A 22,671-nucleotide genomic window follows, 5' to 3' on the forward strand; every position below is an offset into this window, starting at 1 on the left:
AAGTAACTTGTTAGCTTTCACTTGGTTTTAGATATTAAGATGTTCAGGCTGGGCGTGGTGACTCATGCCTGTAATCCCAGTACTTTGGGAGGCTGAGGCAGGTGGATCACGAGGTCAGGAAATGGAGACTATCCTGGCTAACACAGCAAAACTCAGTCTCTACTAAAAATTCAAAAAATTAGCTGGGTGTGGTGGCATGCACCTGTAGTCTCAGCTACTTGGAAGACTGAGGCAGGAGAATCACTTGAACCCGGGAGGCAGAGATTGGCTCACTGCACTCCAGCCTTGGGGACAGAGCAAGACTCCATCTCAAAAACATACAAAAAAAGATGTTCAGAGGATACCATTTCAGGAATTAAAATGCAGTCTAGAAGAATTCATTGCCTCACCTTTACTCATTATTGTTCACATGGTTTGAGGGAACCACGCTAAGTGTTGCTCTTGTGTTAACACATGTAATTCTCACAACTGCTCTATGAGGAAGATACTTCTTTCCACCCCCATTTTGAAGCTGAGAAAACAGGCTTGGACAAGTGAAAAATCATGCCCAAGTCATACAGCTAAGAAATGACAAGGCTGGGACTTTGACCCAGGGATCCTGGCTTCAGGGCTTAATGCTATTATGTTGTGGTCTGTGGATTTTCACTTAAGATTCTAAATGAATCAATATTTCTTCTTCTGCTTTTTTATCTAGTGGGTTTCTTCTATCACCAGATTTCAGAATTATCAAACCATTACTCATTTGAGCTTTTGAGGGACCAGGATTGGTCCTGATGCCATGAGTTTGGTCTATCAGGTGTATTTCCCTAAGTCCAATTCGCTATTGATTATAAGACAGCTATTGGCTTGGCGCAGTGGCTCACGCCTGTAATCCCAGCACTTTGGGAGGCTGAAGCAGGTGGATCACGAGGTCAGGAGTTCAAGACCATCCTGGCCAACGTGGTGAAACCCTGTCTCTATTAAAAATACAAAAATTAACCAGGCATGGTGGCATGTACCTGTAATCCCAGCTACTCAGGAGGCTGAAGTAGGAGAATTGCTTGAACCTGGGAGGCGGAGGTTGTAGTGAGCTGAGATCGCACCACTACACTTCAGCCTGGGGGAAAGAGCAAGACTTCAGCTCAAAAAAAAAAAAAAAAATACAGCTATTTGGGGGATAAATATATTCATTGATTATAAAATCTCTTCTGACTTGGGAAATCTTAACATGTGGTGGGAAAGTGCCTCTTAGAATTAAGGAACTATAGTAGATCCCCAGAGCCCAGAGTTCTCCATCTCTGGATGATTGAAGCAAATGGTTTGAATAAGGGTGTACCGACACCCTTATTCGACACCCTTATTGAAGCAAATGGTTTGAATAAGGGTTCTAGTATTATTTGATTCTATTAGGTAGAGTGTTTGTTAGGAGAGAGACACCAACTTTACCCCCTGAACAAATATTTATTTGGTTCTGTGTGCTGGGGAAATAATATGAGAATAAAACATATAAACATCTCTGCCCTCCTAGAGCAGATTGGACCAGGTCATGAAGGACCAGGAACATACTAGTTTCATTCCTAAGTCTGGCCCTCATTCTTATGGTTCAGGATGGCTTCTGAAGCTCCAGCCAGTGCAGCCAGATAACAGAAGACATGGTGGCAGAGGGTTCGGAGAAGGGGATCATTCGAAGGAGATTTTCTGCAGCTGATTCTGATACTCAGCCATGTTTGGAAATGAATACTAAAACATTCAAGATTATCTGTTTGTTTAGCAGGCGAGCTGGGACATGAGCCCACGTACGTCTCTCATTCTTAAGCCAGAACACTTTCCTCCATGTCTGAGAAAATTCACATTCCATTCCCCACCTGCAGTAAGCCTGGCCAGAGGTCTGGAGAGCCTTTCTTAAACTGAATTCAGTATGTTGGATGGAATCAAATGGAAAGTACTACTCATAGCCCCAAAGGGGCTATGAAACCACACAAACACATCTATCCAAAACTGCCCATGGCTCTTTATGGGTATAGCACAACTGCTTTATCATAAATGAAAGGAACCAATAGGCTGAATCTATAGGAACTGCCTCCCCTGTGGGAGGTACTATGAGGTGGGTCATATGAGGGCCCTCCATTTCATATGACCCACCTCACCATACCTCCCACCCCATCTCCTTCTCCAGCTGAGGATCCCACAGTCTCCTAAGATGTAAAATTTAAGTTATTTTGAAATGGGCTCTTACCAAGAACTCCAGAAAACAGTTTCAGTGGCATTCTTGGGATTGTCTTAGAAGACTCTTAAAAGATCTTTGTTCTTTCCTATTTTTCTTTACCTAGAACCATCATGTAGATGTATAAATTTGATCTGTATGTTATGCTATAGTACAGCTGCTATAGTCAGTTGTATTTGAATTAATAAAAAATTATCAGGCAAAAAAAGGTCAGTCTGTTTCACCACAACAATAAATTCTTAAGAAATGGATATACATTTTTAAATGGCAGTCTGAGTGTCTAACATTTCAGAGTGATTGGCACTTCTGTTATTTACTTAAATATCATTGGCAAAACGTAGCATGTAGCCAGGCTAGCTCTGGAAAGCTTGGAAATGTTGTGGGTGGGAGTGTGCCTAACTAAAACAAAGAGAAAATAGGAAAATAGATGGGTGCTAGGTTTCTTGAGTTGTAGGTCTTAGGCTGAGACTTTGACTTTTTCCCCAGTATTACTGATATTTTTTAAAATGTTACAAAATCAGCTGTAGTATCGCAGGTACATCAAACTGACTTAAACAAAAATAGAGTTTGATTGGCCCTTACAAAGTCACTGTCCAGGGTTAGTCCAGGGCTATCATGGCAGGTGCTCAATGCCATATAAACATTGGCTCCCTCTTTCTTCTTCCTTCTCCTTAGTCCTCTGTTCTTTTGTTACTGTTTCCTTCAGTTTGCCTTTCTTCTCAGATAGATACAGGAAATTCCAGATTTGTATCCTACCAGTGTGTCAAACCTTAGTATAAAGAGAATCATTTTAACCTAATAGTTTCAGTTAAAGACATAAGGATGACTCTTACTGGATTATCTTGGGGCACAAGCATATTTCTCAGTTGATCTCTGACCAGAAGGATGGATTTCCTGATTGGCCAAGGTCATACTTCCATGTCTGGAGGTAGTGGCAACACCATGACCTCATGAGTTGAAAGTGAAGGAGGCTGGTTCTTCGAGGTTAAATCAGGTAGTTTACCAAACAAGTGGGACAGGATGCTGGGCAGCTATAAATGCCATGTTGCCACCATAAATCATTACTGCTATGTGTAAAGTTGCCTATTAAACCATGACAGGTGCACCCATTCACTGCTCCTTAGATCACAGTTTGTACTTTTGTCTTGATTTCAGCACAATGTTGGAAACTTTCCATCTTGGTTGATGTGTCCTAGACATGCAGTAATTGTTAAATGATGGTGGTCTAAGGCTTTTGAATATTCTCTGATCTGTTATAATGTTGTCTAGAAAAACAGCCAGAGTATGCCCTGTGATTGGGACTATTATTTGAGTACAAATAGAAGGGCTTTCTACTTTTAAAAAGTTCCTTCCAATTGCTTTCACACTCATGTCTGAATTCTTTCATTAGTTTGTCATTGTGTTGGATTTTTTCAAAATTGCTTTTTCTTTTAAAATACTCTGAGTGGAGCATCTTGCCATGCCATATTACTTACTTTCAGGGGTGAATTTTTCAAAACCCTTTAAAACATGGCAGTTAGATGTGAATGGGATTCCATAGTTGGACAGAGTAAGCAAGAATTCTATAGTACAGTCTAGTGGAAGGAAGCTGGATATGAAAAACAGAAAACTTGAGTGTGGGGCACTTCAACTTTATCTGCTTTATAACTTTTCAGTGGTCTGGCTCTCAGAGGTGATTTCTTTGAAAGGAACTGAGTGTTAGGAGTGTGCCAACCCATAGTGGCATCTGTGAAAAATGGAGATCAGTCATGGTCATAAAATGAGGAAATGGCAAAAGTCATATCCTTGGTTTAAAATATCTTTTAGTAAGAGCTTGATATTCCTCTTAGTTGCAGTATATGGAAGTGGGAAACACTTTGGTAAAAAAAAAAAAAATTAAAAAAAAAAGTTAAAAAAATCTGCTAATGAAAATTGCCTGGAAGAACATTGTTCATATATTACAGAGGTCTCTAAACATTTTCAATCCTTTTTCCTAGTTAATTTTTTTTCAAGAAAACCTCAACACATTTTTATTTGATTTCTAAATTATATACATGTGCCACACTACTAATATATTATACCACATGTACAAAAATTAAAAAAAATATATAAAATATATATAAAGAAATATTTTAATTTTTTCTTCCTGGACCCAGGTTGTCATTTTGATACGGATTTTTGGAGAGTATTGATATATTGAGAACCTTTTTAAGGTTCTCTTTGATTTTTATCTAATCATTCATTGAGATTAGTGTTTCCTAGTACCTACTGAAGGTCCGGCTTAAACAAAAAAGTGGGGAATCCCAAATGAATATGAAACATCTCCCATGTTTAGCAGCAAATTGGAGTCTCAGTGTTAGAAAGAAAAGACCTCAGATTTTAACTTATATGTGATTGGTGGTTCTTAATTTTTAGAATGCTTTTCTCCTTGTATACCATGAAATGTACAAAGCTCTGGAGATAGGAACATTGTCCATTTCAGACACTATGATATACTGCATGTCTAGCAGCATCTGGCCTTTCAAAAGCATTTTCATGGAGCATGCAGGCCATGTTTTGCAAGGCTTTGTATTTTCTCTATGCCAAAGACCTGGAGTATTTATTATCTGAGCAGCTAATGTTACCCTTAAAAAGGTGGAATCTTGGCAGATCTTCTTTCTTTTTCTTGTCAACTAAAACCCAAGTTAGGTGTTGACGGAAGTCCAGAAGATCTCAGTGTGAAGCCAAACTGTGATATCTGGTACTTTCATATTTACATGTATTACACTCCCAGCTATTTGAAGTACAAGGGATGATATAGTTTCTTATTAGTATTTTCTTCCGCCATACACAGTGAAAAAGTCATCCTGAATCACTTTGGAAGGAATGGAAAGTTTGAGATAACAGAAATGTTAGTCACAAACAAAACAGAAGTTTCACTCACTCTGAAATGTTAGACACCTAGACTACCAATTTAAAAAGTAGCCATTTATTAACTCTGATTTTTGCAGTAGGTAGCACTTTCAATAGATTCTTAAGAATTTCTTTTTGCTGGTGGAATAGACTGGTTGGAGGTAGTTCCTGTAGATTCAACCTATTGGTTCCTTTCATTTATGATAAAGCAGTAGTGCTGTACCCATAAAGGGCTGTTGGAAGTGTCTGGATAGATGTTTTTGTTTTGTCTTAAAGCCTATTTGGCAGGAGTAAGTAGTCCTTCCCCTTCTATCCCATCCAACATGTTGAATTGAGCATCAGAGGGACTCTTCAGACCTCTGGGAAGGCTAATTGGAAGTGAGAAATGAAATGTGAATTTTCTCAGACATGGAAGAAAGTATTCTGGTCTAAGAATTAGAGATACGGGTTCATGTCCCAGGTCTACTATGCAAATTGGTGATCCTGGGTATTTTACTATTAGTTTCCAAACATCAGAATCAGCTAAGTGTCAGAATCAGCTGCAGAATTTTTGTAGACATATTGATTCCTGGGCCTTACCTAAACAAATCAGAATTTCTGGGAATGAGCCTGGGCATTTCTATTTGAGGCAAAGTTCTCAGCTAATTTTGTTATTTCAGCTAGCCTTTTGCATTTTGAAACTCCTGTAGCTTAACTCATCCATGACGTAGCTTTCTCTTTTGCACAGGAGGTTGATACTGTTGAACCTCCCTGTGTCTCTGCTGTGTATAAATATCAACCACTGTGCTTCTTTCTGGACATAAATAAATTGTGCATCAGTGCAAGTGAATACTAGGCTTTGAGCTCTGTCAGCCAAATGACTATAATGAAGATGATTTTTTATTGAAAAAATGCTACAATTCTTATTTTATGGCTCTTGAGAGATTTGCAGAATAAATGATCTCTCTCCATCCCTGCAAAAGTTTGAGTTCCCTCATTTAAATAGATATTGCCTAAACTTTACAAGACATGTCTTCTGTGATCCAAACTTGCACATAGGCATATGAAAAGTAGATTCCTTGTATCCAAAAGAAGAAGCATGTTCATGTATTAATATTATTATTTTTACTACTAATTTTTGAACAGTGTTCCAGTTTATTGGACCATGTTTCAGTCGTTATGCTAAGCTTTTTATATCTATTAAAAATTTTAATCCTCACCACAGTGCTGAGAGGCAGATGTATTAGAAAGTGCAGAGTAGATTAACTGGGCCACAGTCACAGGTTACTGCACAGAGCTGGAATCTACCTGAGAAGGGGAAGAAAGGAAATGCAAATAAAAGAATAATGGTTCCTTCAGCATCTCCAGGTTACTACTGATGACCAGAGTACTACCTTAGAGGACTGTGATATTGAGACCAAAGACCAGTACCTATGAGATAATAAGAGTATTAGCATCACTGTCAAAGGTGAGGGTTGGGCAGACAGATATTTGGATGCTGGGGCATTGAATTTTTTTTTTTGAGACTGAGGTTCGCTCTTGTTACCCAGGCTGGAGTGCAATGGTGCGATCTGGGCTCACCACAACCTCCGCCTCCTGGGTTCAGGCAATTCTCCTGCCTCAGCCTCCTGAGTAGCTGGGATTACAGGCACGCGCCACCATGCCCAGCTAATTTTTTGTATTTTTAGTAGAGATGGGGTTTCACCGTGCTGACCAGGATGGTCTCGATCTCTTGACCTCGTGATCCACCTGTGGGGCATTGAATTTAATGGAATTTCTGATACTGTTAAGTGGTTGATGAAGATAGTAGAATAAACTATTGGGATTTAGTTTATGCCAGATAGTTCAGAACCCATGTCCAATACACCTATATCATCATAGAGAAGAGGGAGGCTTTGAAGGTTCCAGCCACTGTGCTGAGCACTTTAATTTAGTGAACATTAACTGACCCAATCCCTGCAGCACATTAAAGTGCTGGCTTTTGGAAAAGCCCAGAGAGGTCAAGTGGCTCATTAAAGGTCATGCTGCTCAGCAGTGACTGAGCTAGCACTTGAGTCCAATCAGTGGCTGTCCTCCTTGAGCTATTGTTGACTAATTCCCAGTTCTCAGGGGAGTTTCATGCCTGGCTTCAGTGATACCAGTACATGCCAGTAAAGGCATTTGTCTCTCTGCCCATTGGCTTTCAAAGGGTGCTCTCTGATGGTGAGATGTACACCCTCCCACGTGGAACTGGATCAGAGTTCTGTAATCTAAGTAATTGACTTAATTTTAAGGCATCTCAGAAGAATTATGTGACTGTGGCATTAAACCCTATGAGATTAGAAACCAGGTATTCTCAGCACCTGGCAATAACTATTTGTTGAATAAATGACCTTTACATAATCTGATTAAAAGGAATCAGACTCGTGGAATTAGGATTATCTAGTGAAGATTCAGCTTCCTGGCCTGGGATGAGTTCAGTTAGCTTTTAAAATTAAATACATTTGGACATCTCTCCTTGTGTATCATTAGTAGGTTTAGCATTACGTCCTCATTTTTAAAAATGAGCATCGTTGCCACTCGTAAGGTTCTCACATAAACCTCAATTTGGTGCTTAAGACATTATGCTCATTTGTCCTGCTGACATGACATGCAGATATCATCATTTTTGTCTAGAAGATGATAATTGCAGATTCAGTTACTTCTAAGAGAAAGAGATGTTTAGAAGATTGAGAGTAAAGCTGAGAATCTGGGAGTCATCTTTAACAAAGTGGAAATATCCCGCAGGGAGTGTGTGCCATGATGCGACTCTAATGCTTCCTTTGCACTTCTGGGCTTTTGGGGGGAAGATTTATTAAAACACTGTCAATTAGCTGAGCTGTACTATATTTATAGAAATATAAAATATATATTTGCTCTATTTTTAGTGGGGTTTCTTTTTATTTATACTGGTCTACTTCATACATGTTTATTTTTTTTAGAAAGGGTATTTCAGAAAATGTTTTCAGTGATGTTGTTGTCGACTTTCACGTATGAAGACTTAGTGTGGTTGATAACTAGAAATTTTAATTTAAGATGTCTGAAGAATGCTTTACTGTTAATTGAAAGGATTTTTTCCCCAGTATCACAGCCAATGACTCGTCTTGAGCAGCTAATTAGTGCGATTATTCCACAGCTGCATTTGCTACAGCACAAAGGTTTGCTCCTGTTTTTATCAAAAGGATCAGTCTCTCTGGGAATGTTTTAACCTGACAGGCTTTGAATAGTAAGGCTGCTTATTTATTTATTTATTTATTTATTTATTTATTTTTAGATAACCATCCCTCCTTAACCCCCACCATGCCCCTCATCACAGCTCTCCTTCTTTTCTTGGCTTAGGAAGGTACACTTGAGCTTTGAACACATACTCTAAAGTGGGAAAATATATTTTCTTTTTATGCTCTTTTTGTGAGCTGTATCAAGTGAATAGATATTTTGAGTAGAGTAACGGCTAGGTGCCCTTAATATGTGGATGAGTACATGATATTAAATAATAAGCAAGGTATTAACATTGTTTGATTTGTGCGTGTGTGTAGAAAATGTGGGAAAACATGAAGGAAAGAGAAATTGTGTTTTCTGGAATGCTGAGCACTTCGAGTGCTGATGTGCTGGATACAGCCACCACTTTCCCATCGGATTGTCAAAATGTTGTCTATGTTGGATTCTGTCTCCTTTCTTTTAGCCAAATGGTGATTTTGATCACTCAAGTCTTTTCTTCATGTTCTTAAATTAGTATCTAGAGGCGTATATTCTGCCATTGAAAAAATACTATGACTTTAGGGGAGAAAAATGATAGAAAAAAAATTACCTATATTTCTGTTCTTACTCTGGCAACTGTAATGATCTTTTCCCGTTCCCTACTAATCATGTTGCATACTCGTATACATTCATTTTAAATTAGAATGTAAATATACTTTTGAACCCTACTTTTAAATTTACTCTTGTAGCATATATTTCCCACTTTGCTCCGTAGTTGTGCAATTTAAAGAAAAATTAGGTAGTATTTTATTGAATTCATGTATGATAATATACTTAACCATTCTCATAATCTGGGCAAATTTTTGATGATTCAAATATTTTCAAGTTTGTAAAGAGCTTTATAATATCAGTTGTTGCAAGTTTAAGTTTTTAGGAAAATTGTCCATCACAACATTTCTGAATCAAATTGTATGAACAGTTTTTTAGCTTTTTGGTAATGTTGTTTTAATATAAACAAGCAATGGTGTAGAGTAACATTATTTTTACGCTTTTTCTTGTCATGGGCAGTTTGTTTAAAAACAAACAAGTAAACTAAACACCTCGGATCTTATCTTAAATGCTATTTTGTCCATGGCTTTTCTAAGTTCATTATATTGTGTAGTTTTATTCACGTCAGTAAATATATTTTTCCACTGTTTTGAATGGCTGCATCATGTTACATTATGATTCTCTGACAATTTACTGAACTGATTTCCTGTTGTGAAAATAGGTGAACTGTTAAATTGTTATTGTGTAGTTTTTCTGGAATAGTGTGAGGGTAGAACTAACACTTCTTCATCCCCTAGCATTTTGTTACCTTCAGAGTTTGAAGTTTTTGTCTTTAAGGAGTTCATGAAGAAGGTCAATGATATTAAGGCTTTATTTTTACCTTGTATTAGAAGATAAAAGATAATACTGGCGTTTATACTCAAGGAAAAATTGTTCAAAATATAAATATGTACCTTGAAGCATGACTTTCTCAAGAGTCAATCTTTTCTCAAATGTTCCTTTTCTTCTGTTCCAGGTGCTAAGGCTTTGAGCTGTTAACCTAAACAGAGATATTAAAAAACACACACACACATAAAGAAAAATAAACAATGAAACGTTTTCTAGATATAATAATAGTGAAAGCAAACATTTGTTGAGGGAGTACTATATGGTACTCACTGTGCTAGGGGATTTATATGCCTTGTTTTATTTGATCCCCCCAAATGCCTAGGAAGTAGGGCTTTAAAATATACATGATGCAATAGAAATTTTAAAAGAACACCCCTCACCTTTATAAATGGTAAGTGGGTAGAAAACTATTGTTATCCTTCTTTTCCAGATATGGTAACCAAGGCAGAGAGAGGTTTAGTAACATGATACTATAGAGCTGGAAAAGCATATTTAGGAAAATTAGGAAGTCTTTTCTTTTTAATTTGTGAGTAGGGTTTCAGCATTTTAAGTAATTTTGGGTAGAGTGAATACCAAAAGCATTAGAAGTAGTCCTCATGGGGAATGCACAGAGAACACATAGTAATGTAGCAGAGGGCATGCCAAAGTGAATCAGAAGAAAAGACAGCACAAAGAAAACCAGGCAGAGAAGTACTGGCTTGTCAGACCAGCTTGTCTTCAGCCCCCTTGCCCAAAGACTGAGGTCTAGTTCAGTGTTAACATTCTGGCCCAAATGCTTCCTTCATTAATTATTTTTACTTCTCATATCTTAGAAAAGTTTCCTCTTGGCAAAGCTCACCTTTGCTTTAATCAATTCCTTGTTAGTAAACATTTTAGGCCTCTTCAAAGAACTTAGATAACATGTAGGAGTAGTTATTTGGTTAGATTCAGTTGTACAAAAAAGCAAATCAAGCAATTTATTTTTAAATGTGGAAATTTGGGTGCCATTAAGATGCTTTGCTTCTTGGCAGTGCATATGGCGGCGCTATATTTGGTGGTGATGAGTAGTGTGCAGCATAAAATGTCAAAAAAAAAAAAAATTAAGCCGCCTGATAAAAATGCCTAGATGCAATCAAGCTGACTTATTTTAATTCAACTACTAATGACTTAAATCCTGTCACCTCTTGATTTTCAATTATGTGGAGTACCATTCTGTGACTTGATTATATTTGCACAGACTCATTTTATAGTTTGGTGCAATTTAGGATACCCCAAAGTGCAAACGGAGGGTCTCATTAGGAAACTAAATGTATGCCTTTTGGTTTTCCCACAGCAGTTCCGCGGAGCATCCTGGGGCCTCCAAGCCTCCGATAAGCTCCTCCAGTATGACATCACGCATCTTGCTACGCCAGCAACTCATGCGTGAGCAGATGCAGGAGCAGGAGCGCAGGGAGCAGCAGCAGAAGCTGCAGGCAGCCCAGTTCATGCAACAGAGAGTGCCCGTGAGTCAGACACCAGCCATAAACGTCAGTGTGCCCACCACCCTTCCCTCTGCCACCCAGGTGCCGATGGAAGTCCTTAAGGTATGTGAGTGTCACTCTGGTTGGTTAGACTAAACTCTCTTCTATTTTCAATTTGCTAGGTGTTTTGTATATCTGAATGTGTATTTCGTTAGACTGGCCCATCAGAATTATATTTGAAAGCTCCAACTCCCTTAATTTTTACCTGGCTTTACGTTTTAAAAGAAGGATGCAAACACATTGTAACTGTAATAGTAACCTTCAATAAATGGTGGAAAAGAGTCAATGTTCCATGAGAAATTGCAAGTAGGAATACGTGTTTCTTGTAATGACATCTGTCTTTGGGAAAGTTTCAAAACATTAGAGCTATCTGAGAGGGCCTCTTCTAATAACTTGTGTATCTTAAATATTTTTTCTTAAATACCTTCCATAGCCACTCTTTAACTTTCTTTTTATTTAGTATGTAATATTGGTTGTAGAATCTGACTCTTTTAGAAAGCTCTTCAGATATAAGACTGAAGAAGAGCTTTCTGCGCTTTAATAACCAGACTACATAATCCTTTTACTGAAGTGAGTTGTCTGCTTTGGGTCTCTTTGATTTCTTGCTAGAGTAGAAACTGCAGGAGCTTGTTAGCATCATTCTATTAGGGACATATAGCTTCCTAATTACTAGAGAAAATTGTGACAAGTCTAAGAATAGAATTCCATCTCACACATGTGTCTTCCACATCACATAGGGAGATACTCCTTGTTTAAGGATAAACATTTCAGTTCTTAAATATGACTGATTCAAGGAAAGTTGAAAGTAGGGGAACTTCCTTATTTTTATTTTTATTTTATTTTATTATCTACTCACCTAATTGATTCATTCTGAAAAGTCTCAAGTGTTACTGTTCATTAAACAATGTGAACTTTACAGGCCGGTGATTCATTATTAGTTTTCGCATTCGTTCATGTGCACAGAAAAAACGTCTCCCACTATTTAAAGTTTACTATTAAAGTAAATAGAGAGATGATGTGTTATAATCAGGAATCAATCTGTGAACCTTACCAGGAAGTAGGAAAGAGGTTCTTTAAAAAACAAATCAAGAGTCAGTTATGTTTTAGTTGCGAAGACTTAAAATGTGGTGGTGAAATAATGGAACTCAGATGAAGAAACCAACTGAAATTGCATTAGGGCAAAACAGATCCAAACGGTTTAGCATAAAATTTTACTCTAATGTGATTGTTTGAAATTCTGAATATGGCCACAATTAATGGATTTTTTTCCTTTTTTTTTTTTTTAACTCCTCAATTAACCCAAGATTTTCTCTTTGGAATTGATGACGCATTGAATCTTTCTGTTTTGCTTGCATGAAAATTGATGATCACTATTTAAGTTTTTATAAATTTAGGTATTATTTAAGATTTAAGTTGTTGTCTCATGTCTGCAGGGGTATAATTGTTTTGTATATACCTTAGGTTATTTAAAATTGTATTAATTAAATAGTAATAAGATGTGGAGAAATATGTCTATTTTAGTCATCGTGATAGTTTACTTTTTAAATTTCAAGGGCAAATTTTGGAAGAGTTGATGTGGATTTGGGCTAGTAGTGGTTTATATCCAATTGAAGGTAATGTTTGATACCATGTTAAAGTATATTTACTAAAATTAATATTCCTGTTAAGGTAGCTATGACTGATAGAGAGGAAATTACCCAAATGAAAATGTGTTGAAACATCATTTTCTGATTATCTTAAAAATGTGCATAATTTCTAAATGTTTTTATCACTTTAAATATATTAGTTTTGAAAATGATTAAAATTGAAATCTACATTAAATTGTTTGAATAACATAACAATTTTTTTATATGTTGCTGTGTCCAGGTAACACTGGATTGAGCTGCAACCCCTAACTTAGGTATGCCAGAAAAATGTTTAAAGTTAAAGCACAAATAAATTGTTACAACTGGAAGGCAGACTCTAACTAAAAATAAGTATTTGGTAAATTTCTCTTTTATATTGAATATAGTTCATATCTGTTTCACTTTTGCTTTTTTATACTTCAGTTATATAAACTAGCAAACTATGTCATATAAATAAAAATAAAGAATTATTGGCATAACTATATGGTTATGTTTGATAGTGATTTAGGCAAATTTTAATATCCTTAAATTAGGAAACGAATAAGAATATATTATTTCACTAAGGTAATATTTTAAGAAAATAAAACAACACTTTAAAAGAATATCATATAAGTGATTGCTTCAGATACTTAAAGACTTAGGACTTTATAAAAATAGTTGGTAGTTTCAAAATTTTGTGTATAAAAGTATTATGAAACATTATAGAAAGATAAGTGAGAGAAAGGTGGTTATTTTTTTCTTTTTTATAGTTTTCAAATCATAAGCATAGTTTTATGAAGTAAATGGTTAATAGCAAAACAGTTAATATGCTTAATCTTGGAGCATTTATTTCTCCATGAATATATATTTTCAAAGAATGGTAATACCACGTATACAAATTGAGTGCATTATGATACAGATTATATTTAATAAGTATTTTTCTCATAGTATAGCCTGAGCAAATTCATTTAATTTTTAAGGGTTTAAAGTGCTAAAACAGAACATACCTACTTCTCAGTGGAGGTAGATGTATGCAGTTAGTCACACTGACATGCACTGAAGGATCTGGTTAAATCTCTCCATCTCCCAAGTTGTTTGTAAGAACTGAGAGAAGAAAGGTCATAGTTTAGTTTTCATACACACCCAAAGTTAAGTTACTAACATTCTACTATCTGGATGAATGACTGATTTCAGAAAGCTAAAGCAATGTTTTCAGGTTAATCCCTTTCTTTGGCAGAGTTAAATTTAAAATATGAAGCTTTATAAGGCATGTTTAAAAATTACTGACATCTGGTAAACTTAGGCCTAGTCAGATTTGGGGTTAGAGGTAGAAAATCTGCATCACTAATTCCTCAACACATGGTCATTATTCAGTGAGTAAGTTCATGAATCTTTGTAGGATTAGCTTCTGATTTCTATATTGATTTAATAATATATGAATTTTTCTCCACATTGATTTTCATTTTGGTGGACATGGAATGATTAGTCTTATTGCTATATATTTACATAGCCAAGATATTCTCCAAGTTTCTTAAGAATAATCTTACCCAATTGGGTATTGTAATTTAAGGATGCTCTTTTACCATAAATTAACCAACACCTGGAGTGCATAATGCATTTTTTTTTTGTAGTGGGAATACACTTTGTATTTTGAATTGTGAATTAGCAACAACCAAAAACGTCATCAAGAACCATTAATAGAATCAGTTTCTTCCACAAGTTCGTTTTGTTGACATGCAAGTGATACAAAACTGAAGTTTGAAATTTAATGTAGCTTTTTTCACAAAATAAAAAAGAGTAACTGTGGACCGACCTGTAGACTAGTTCAGCCTTATTGCTGAAGCATCATGGTACAAACCACCGAGTTAATCATTTGCATAGTCATCATGCATCTGTTTTCATGGTTTTGTCTCTCTGACTTTGATGAATTATAAAAACACTTGGTTGCGCTCATCCTGGACTGACAAGTTCATCAGGATTTCTTCCTCTTCCCAACATGGATTCTGACAGTTGATAGCTTCAAAACATTAGTTTACAGCTTGAAAATGTTTTTCTGTTCAGAAATCTGAAGGGAGTTGCCAAGGATTCCCCACTACCACTCTCTCTCCCTCCCTTCCTTTCACCTTGAAATTTAAAATCGCAAAGGCAAAGGCAAAGTGTCTTCTCTGGAATAGATTGTCCATTGAATTTTTCTGTTTTGCTTAAGAGAAAGGTTATGTGCATTTTAAAAAGAAAAAAAAAATTTATTACTTTAGGGTATTTCTCAAGTACTTTGAAGAAATTTATTTTTAAATTTTCCCTTTTCTCCAAATCATCTCAAGAGTTGGGCAAATTGCTCTGTAATTAGTGATGATGCTTGCTGTTTGTCAAATACAGAAGCCCTTTTTCTGGGCTCCTCTACATTGTAAACTAAATTTACTTGGGTGTTTATTTGGTGGTTATCTCATCAAAGTTGCCTCTTGTTTGGATTGAGATTCTAGCGAAGTGGGCTGGAAGTCCTGCTCCTTGTCACCCTGTTTCAAGAACTTACATTCCATATTTCACTAGTGAGGGGAAGAGTCGATGACTGAACTGCTGGTCTTTCTCTGTAAATTATGGAATCTGTGTGGAGTAGATTTTCAAGGTGTGATTTATTTTTTAGGTAGAACACAGAAACATGAAAATTTGTGTGTGGAGTTACAGGTGGATTGGTGGGCTACAGATTGGCAGAAGGGACTTCTCCCACAACCTACCCTTAGATTTTGTTTCACATTTATTTAGCCAGGAATACAGATCCTAAATAGCATCACGGTGGCTGCAAGAAGCCAGAACAGATGTAGTGTGTCTCGGATCAGCTTGCCTTGGTCCCTTCAGTTAGGGGATCTGTTGCGAGAGGTGTTATTCTCACAAGATGAAGACCTGCTGTGTCTGAGATTTCTTCTAATAGCACAATCCATTCACACATGGACCAGCATACACTTATGTCCCCTATAGTGTGGCTTACACAAACAACCTGTCAGCCTTGATTTCAAGGATCATTCATAAATATTGGTTCCTTTTGTTTTTGAATCAATGTTGGTGTTTCAGGGAGAGAAAGGGACAGATTTCAGGTTCTACAAACAACACTTCATCCTCCCAGAAACCTCATTTCCCTGCAGAATCTGAATCATTCAGTGTCACACATTAGTTCATTTTCTCTCTCTTTAAAACTCATGTTACTGATTTTTTTTAAGTTGTAGACAATACTTGTTAACTTTTAACAGATTTAAACAATGCAGCAGAACAATTCAGTATCTTAACCTGCCTACTACCGCCTCCCTTCCATCATGTTCCCTGGAAGGAACTACTGTTAACAGTTAGGGTGCAGCCTTCCTGATATTTTCTGTTTTCTAACCCTGCCACCAATTGCCTTTTATAGGAGTGAGGTCTGAAGAAATATATTAGGCGGTTTTCGTCAGATAGATATAAATCCTTTATTTTTCTTTGTTCATGTTTGCAAACAGAACAAAAGAAATAGAATTTATTTTCCTTCTGAGTTGTCTCTAACTTTGAGAATCCTGCTTCAAGCTCCAGTCTTCCCTATGTGGAGTAAGGACTTCTCACTCTGTGTCTTGAGAGCAGTTTGATTGGTTCAGTGTACAAGTGTATACCAGCCTGCACGACACTGAGTGGTAGCCCTTTTGCTTCCCAGGCTGCTTTATAAACACTTGTGGGTGAGGATTTAGTGATCTCAGGGCTGGCATAAGAAAGTGCTCCACAGAGTTGTCTTACTTAGTAAAGTCAAACTTAACACAGGCTCAGTAGTGCAAGAATCACAGTAAGTGCTTGTAGATTAATGTCGGACTTGGTTTTTCTGTCTGCACTGCTTTTAGTGGCTAGTAGCTAGTAATGAAATGTTGGCTGAAGAAAGTCATCTTTGCTTAAATTTTTAGGTTTCATCCACTTAAAAAAGCAGACCCATGAGACCAACTATCTGAAACAAAATATTCAGCCTTTTCACAGCTAAGCCTATGAACTAATCGCAGTTTCTGAAACCATTGACATTTCAGCTCTCATTACAGGTTTATTTGGCAATATTGGTACAAAATGGAAATGATTCCTCCCTTTATGACCACAAGGGTATCTTCATGTAACTGAAGGGTTTTGTACCACAGAATCTGGGTGTGATTTTTATCAGGTTGTGGATAAGGCCTGATGTACGTGGTGGATACCTGACTAGTAGCTAGTAATGAAATGCTGGCTGACATGCAGCATGGTGCCCCCTCTTTAAGTAGGAGAATCTTTGCCATCTTCTCCACGAGCCTTTTTGCAGACACTAAATTCCTCCTTTGGGTTCCCGTGAGAGAAGACACCTCTTTGTCTCCTCCTTGTTTCCTCCTGTTATAGGAAGCTATACTGATAAGTACAGTCTCCTTTCATTTACAGTTCTCATGATTCCACACTGCTGGAAATGAAGGTACTATTGTAAGGAAGATATTAAGGTCTGGGGCCTAGAAGTAAGGCTCCAAAATGGTAATTGCTTTTTTTTTTTTTTTTTTGAGACCGAGTCTTGCTCTGTCATACAGGCTGGAGTGCAGTGGTATGATCTTGGCTCACTACAACCCCTGCCTCTTGGGTTCAAGTGATTCTCCTGCCTCAGCCTCCTGAGTAGCTGGCATTACAGGCACCCGTGACCACACCTGGCTAATTTTTATATTTTTAATAGAGACAGGGTTTCACCATGTTGGTCAGGCTGGCTGGTTTCGAACTCCTGACCTTGTGATCTGCCCACTTGGGCCTCCTAAAGTGCTGGAATTACAGGCATGAGCCACCACACCCAGCCAGTAATTTCTTTTTTAATGTGATGAGACCAGTAGAGCATTCATCCTCAGCAGGGGTGGAATCACTTCCCACAGGAGGGCAAAAATGGATTGCTGGAGGACAAAAAGTCTTAGATGTTACAATGGTTTGTAAACTTCCAAAGCCCCAGTACAGAAACAGATAAACAGTATATGTGCCTTTTAAAATTTAATGGTGATGGGGATGAAGGAGAAGCAATTAGGGGAAAAATGTCTAAAAAGGTGTTTTATTGGGATACTAATGAGTAAAAGATTGAGAAACATTCCTGCAGAGGAACCAGCATCTTTCCCAACCTTTTGTGTTTTGCGTAGGGACCATTTATGGAGGCTCCTGTAGGTGTGATGCCTATATTTTGGCTAGTCTGTGTCTCCCCAGGAGAACTGTTATAAGAACAGTCATGATCAGCATGTGCCAGCATTGAGCTTTACCTGTATTGACTCATTTAAATTCACCATTGCTCTGTGAGGTGGTTATTATTAGCATCCCCATTTTATAGATGCAGGAACTATCAAAAAGGGTTCAAGTCAGTTACCAAAAAGTCACCCAAGTAAGTGATGCAGTCAGGATTTGAACTCATGCAGTTGAACTCCATGGGCCACTAGTGGTAGTACCTCTCCTGGAGGAAGTGACCTGAGAAATGTTAGGAGGGAGAGATAGCAGTGTTCAGCCTCTCAAAGGACACAGTAGCTTGGGGCTTGTAGCAAATGTTTACTACAGAGCTTCAAGCCATACCTTAAACTTTTAAGGAATTAGTGTTGTGAATGTGATGCTACCTAAAGCACCTGGGAGGAAGAAAGGCAATTGTGCTTTCTTGACTATATGGACATTAATTATAGGATGTATTAGATGGTGGGATGAACACTTCATGTCTTTCAGCTCATTTATTCTTTTTACTAAAAAAAGGAAACAAGTAGGATAAGCCTCATTTTCCAGATAGGGAAACTGAGGCATAGAGGATTATCACTCGCCCTAGGTTACATAGACTCCACACGCTACCTTATTTACTTATAACCACATATCCTACTGTCACCTGTGTTTTCTTTGGGGCTTAGGAGATTCTGTAAACATTTCTGAAGAATCACCAGTAACAGAATATATTAGAGCAAAATGAGAGGTGAAAGAGAAACTATAAAGGAGTCTCACAGGCTTAACAGAAAGATACATGATCTTAAACATTTGAATTAGTAAGGGGCTTCCTTATTAAATAGTTAAAATATCCTCATGAGTCTCCACAATACGCCAGATGAAAGAACTGGATGTGTTTTTATTATATAAAAAGACTTCTTGTGTACATTGGCCCCATGGTAATTTATGCTTTAGTGATAGTCATCATTATGGCTTAAAAAGCACTACAGTGAAAGTTTCTGTAACAACACCCAAAAATAATAACTCAAGTCACTTATATTCTAAAGATCTTGATGGTTCATGCTATTACAATTCATATGCTTCATAGTTCTGAATATTTCACTAACATTTGTATTAAGTTATTTTTGAAATAATTCGGTAAACTCATACACTTTTGATATCAATTTTCTTCTGAAATTATGGTTGGATTTTTGTTTTTTCCCTCCCCCATATGCCCTGTAATATTAGAGCTCTTGCCATATTTTAGGACTTAACTGGAACTTCAATCTGGTTGTTTTTCTATTTGCTTTTAAGTAAACATCAGTGGTAATAAATCTTACATTACTGTATTGAAGGGTCATGAGTCTCTTTCACAAATATTACTTACTTAATCCCAACAATTAAAGAAAGGACTTCGCTTTGAAAGACCACTTAGTTTGAAAGACCCTTTAATAACTACGCTTTTGAACAGAGACAGTGGACATGTATAAGCAAAATCTAATTTTAACTTTGTTCTACTAAAATCGGTGAGTGTGGTCTGTGTTAAAAATATGTAAATCTGTACAGTGGCTTCACTCAAGCTTATAACTGCAATCAGTACTAGAATATTGGCTCTTGCCCTGAATGTGTCTCTTTTCATTGACTTCCTTGAGGATCATTTTGAACTTAAAAAAAATTTAGCTTCAGATAATATACCAGTTATTCAGATCTTATTTATAAAATTAGCCTTTTTTTATTTAGCAATTCATAACTTTATGAAAAGGAAATGAATCAAAATTGGAGCATATGAGTCAGTTAAAGCAGGGGGTTGTTAAAGGAGAGAAGGGTCTTAAAAAAGGAATTGTTTTAATTACTCTTTTAAAAAATAGGGAACATCCTACAAAAGGGTCTAGATGAATCTATATCACTGTTTCTACCAGCTGTCTCTGGAATGAGTATTGGGATTGGAAGTGTTGGTGGTCAAAGGCTTTATCATTATTGTTATGATTTTTTTCTAGGACTGCATATGCATGCATTCTTTATGTAAAGTGATATCTCTAATGCATTTTATTTAAGAGTCACCCACAACTTTTTGAGGAGCACAGTTCTTCTGTCAGGGGAGTTTACTGGACTTAGACACATTATGTAACTCTAGTGGTCTTTCCTAGAAGAAAGGTAACAAGGTGTAGGGATCCTGAAAATTAAAAGTGAGCAAAAGGATTTGAATCTCCCGATCGGGAAATAATTTTTAAAAGTAGTTAAGAGGCCCAAAGTGAAAAGCAAAATTCAGATTTCTAATACCTTACTACCATGCATAACTCTGTTGTAATCTCCCCTGTTGGCCCTGGGTTTTGTATAATTAAAATTTAGGGGCTGGAAATTTTGTTGAGACTTAATTGAAAGTGACAAACCAGAGACATTCCTGCTGGTTAGGAAAGGCTTAAGAAATTCTTATTGGCTAAATTACAAGTATGTAACATTTTTTCTGAACACTGCATGGTAGTTCAGACTGCCTAAAGGTGACAAGATTAGCTCTGTTTTTCTAATGAAGTAGTAAAAATTAGATTAATAAGTACCAGGCAAAGAACCTTTTCTTTTTTCTTCTTTCTTTCTTTCTTTTTTTTTTTTTTTTGAAAGAAATCTTACCTTGAGTACTTCTGGCAGTGGAGATCGGTGCCTTAATTAGCCACATGTTCTTTTTACCTCCTGGGAAATAAGTACGGGATAAAATTGGGGATCAAGACGTAGACGTACATTGACTTAGCACACGCCGCTAAGTAATTCATCAAGGAATGTTGGTAATTAGTCCTGCCTCTTTCAACTCTTGGCTTATTTTATAAAACCGGTTGATTTAAAATAATGCCTGCTGATTTATTACCCACACGTTTCAAGACTGGGACTTGGCTCCTAAACAAAAGCGATATTGTGCAGCGATGGAAACGTGCCCTGTTGTTTTTGTGTTTTTACAAATTCTGAAGGGCCGTCTATGGCCCCCCTATTAACTTTGTTGCATTTTCTTTTGCCCCATTCAACATTTTACTGGGCTTTTTTTGGTGTGTCTTGGTGAAGAGAAAGAGGGAACAAATTTAAAACAAAAAACAAAAACATCCAGGCTCTTAGAGGTTTGGGATGTGAAGTGCTTGTCAAAGGGTATTGGCTCCGTGTGATTTGATGGAATTTAATTTGAATCCTACGTCTGGTAAGACAGGCTGTAGTAATGGCCTTTGGGTCTTTTTACTGGTTTTTTTTTTTTTTTTTTTTTTTGCATTGTTAAATGTTTGGTGATATTTATCACAGCCAGGTTAATCTTAAAAGATTGAATTTATGAGAAGCACAGAACCTCATGACTTCAGCCTCTTAGCCTTGGTATTCAAGCACTGTAGTACGTTATAATTTGAATGCCAGATTCCCATTAATGCTAACTGATGGACCTCATTATGCTTTGAGATGGAACCTTAATCAGCATCCCTGTTCAAAATCTACGATTAGGCTGCCTCTGATATAAAACTCTGTAAACTTGGGCATGTTTCCTGTTCTCTCTGGGGACTCAGTGTCCTCATCTATAAAATGGATGTAATATAGTACTTGCCCTGGGGAGTTTTTTAAGAGTTAAATGAGATAATACACAAAAGCAGTGCTGTCCGATAGAAGCAGAATATGAACCAAGTATATAAATTTAAAATTTCTAATACTCTCATTAAAAACAGTAAAAAACAAAAAACAGGTGAAACATTTTAATGTATTTTGGTTAACCTATCTAAAATACCATTTCAACATGTAATGAGTATAAAAATTAACAAGATATTTTCACACATTTTTTCTAAGTCTTTGTGCTGTCTTTAAAATTGCATTTGTATTTTATACCTCCAGCACATCCCCAGTTTGGACACTAAATGTTCATCAGAAAATTTGCTTGACCTATGTTTAGAGTTTAGAAAATGTGTAGTTGAAAAAGTTAGATTCATATACCTAACTTGTTTCAAACATATTCAAAATATTTCTGATAAATAAATTGATTATGTCTTTAAATTTAGATTTAAATTAAACAATATAAAAAGTTCAGTCCGAAGGAGTCTGAACAAGCCACATTTCCAGTGCTTAGCAGCCATACATGAGTTATGGCTTTTGCATTGGACAGCACAGAACTAAGGCATTAGCATAGTGCCAAGTAGATAGAAAGTGCTCGAGAAAGGATTCTGCTCCACTATTGGTAATAATAAATCACATAATTACAATTATTAATCACATGCATATAGAAATTATTATCATCTCCAAGTTGCCATCTTCATATGTCACTATTGTATCTACACAATATTACTGCCTTCCTACTGCCTGCCCCAAAGAAAACACACAAAAAATTAATCATTATTTTCTTGCTCATTATTTGGAGCCCATGTTAGCTGACATATCTTACGGGTAGTTGATATCTCCTGTCAAAAACAGTGTCTTATAGCAGAAAGCAGAAAAGAGTCACCCTCGGTAACATGGCATTTTGACTCATCTCTGCCTATAGCCTTCCATTCAGACTTGAGCATGGTGACAGCCTTCGACTTGTTAGTCACACGTCTTACTCAGACTCTCGGTCCAGGTTCTTTTCAAACCTGTGCATATCACACTTACATAGCACCTGTCCGGCATGTTAAAGGTGTCTCAAATCTTGCGAATATATAAGCATTTAATCAATGTACTTGGTGTGAAACAGATATTAGGGGACCAGGAG

The 22,671-nt window shown here is 36.8% G+C and overlaps 1 protein-coding gene across 7 annotated transcripts in view; it reads left to right on the forward strand.

Moving 5' to 3' along the window:
* Nucleotides 1-22,671, forward strand: part of MITF (melanocyte inducing transcription factor) — a 224,653-nt gene that overhangs the window by 128,132 nt on the left and 73,850 nt on the right. For 4 of the 7 annotated variants that reach the window (XM_010350113.3, XM_003939461.4, XM_074404542.1 and 1 more), the window contains one exon: nucleotides 11,019-11,268. In XM_010350113.3, the coding sequence (XP_010348415.2) occupies nucleotides 11,019-11,268 (250 nt within the window). The remainder of the gene's footprint in view (nucleotides 1-11,018; nucleotides 11,269-22,671) is intronic. The other 3 variants (XM_074404539.1, XM_074404540.1, XM_074404543.1) reach the window with 1 other exon arrangement.

Source organism: Saimiri boliviensis, chromosome 8, assembly GCF_048565385.1.
Source record: "Saimiri boliviensis isolate mSaiBol1 chromosome 8, mSaiBol1.pri, whole genome shotgun sequence".
Lineage (NCBI taxonomy): Eukaryota > Metazoa > Chordata > Mammalia > Primates > Cebidae > Saimiri > Saimiri boliviensis.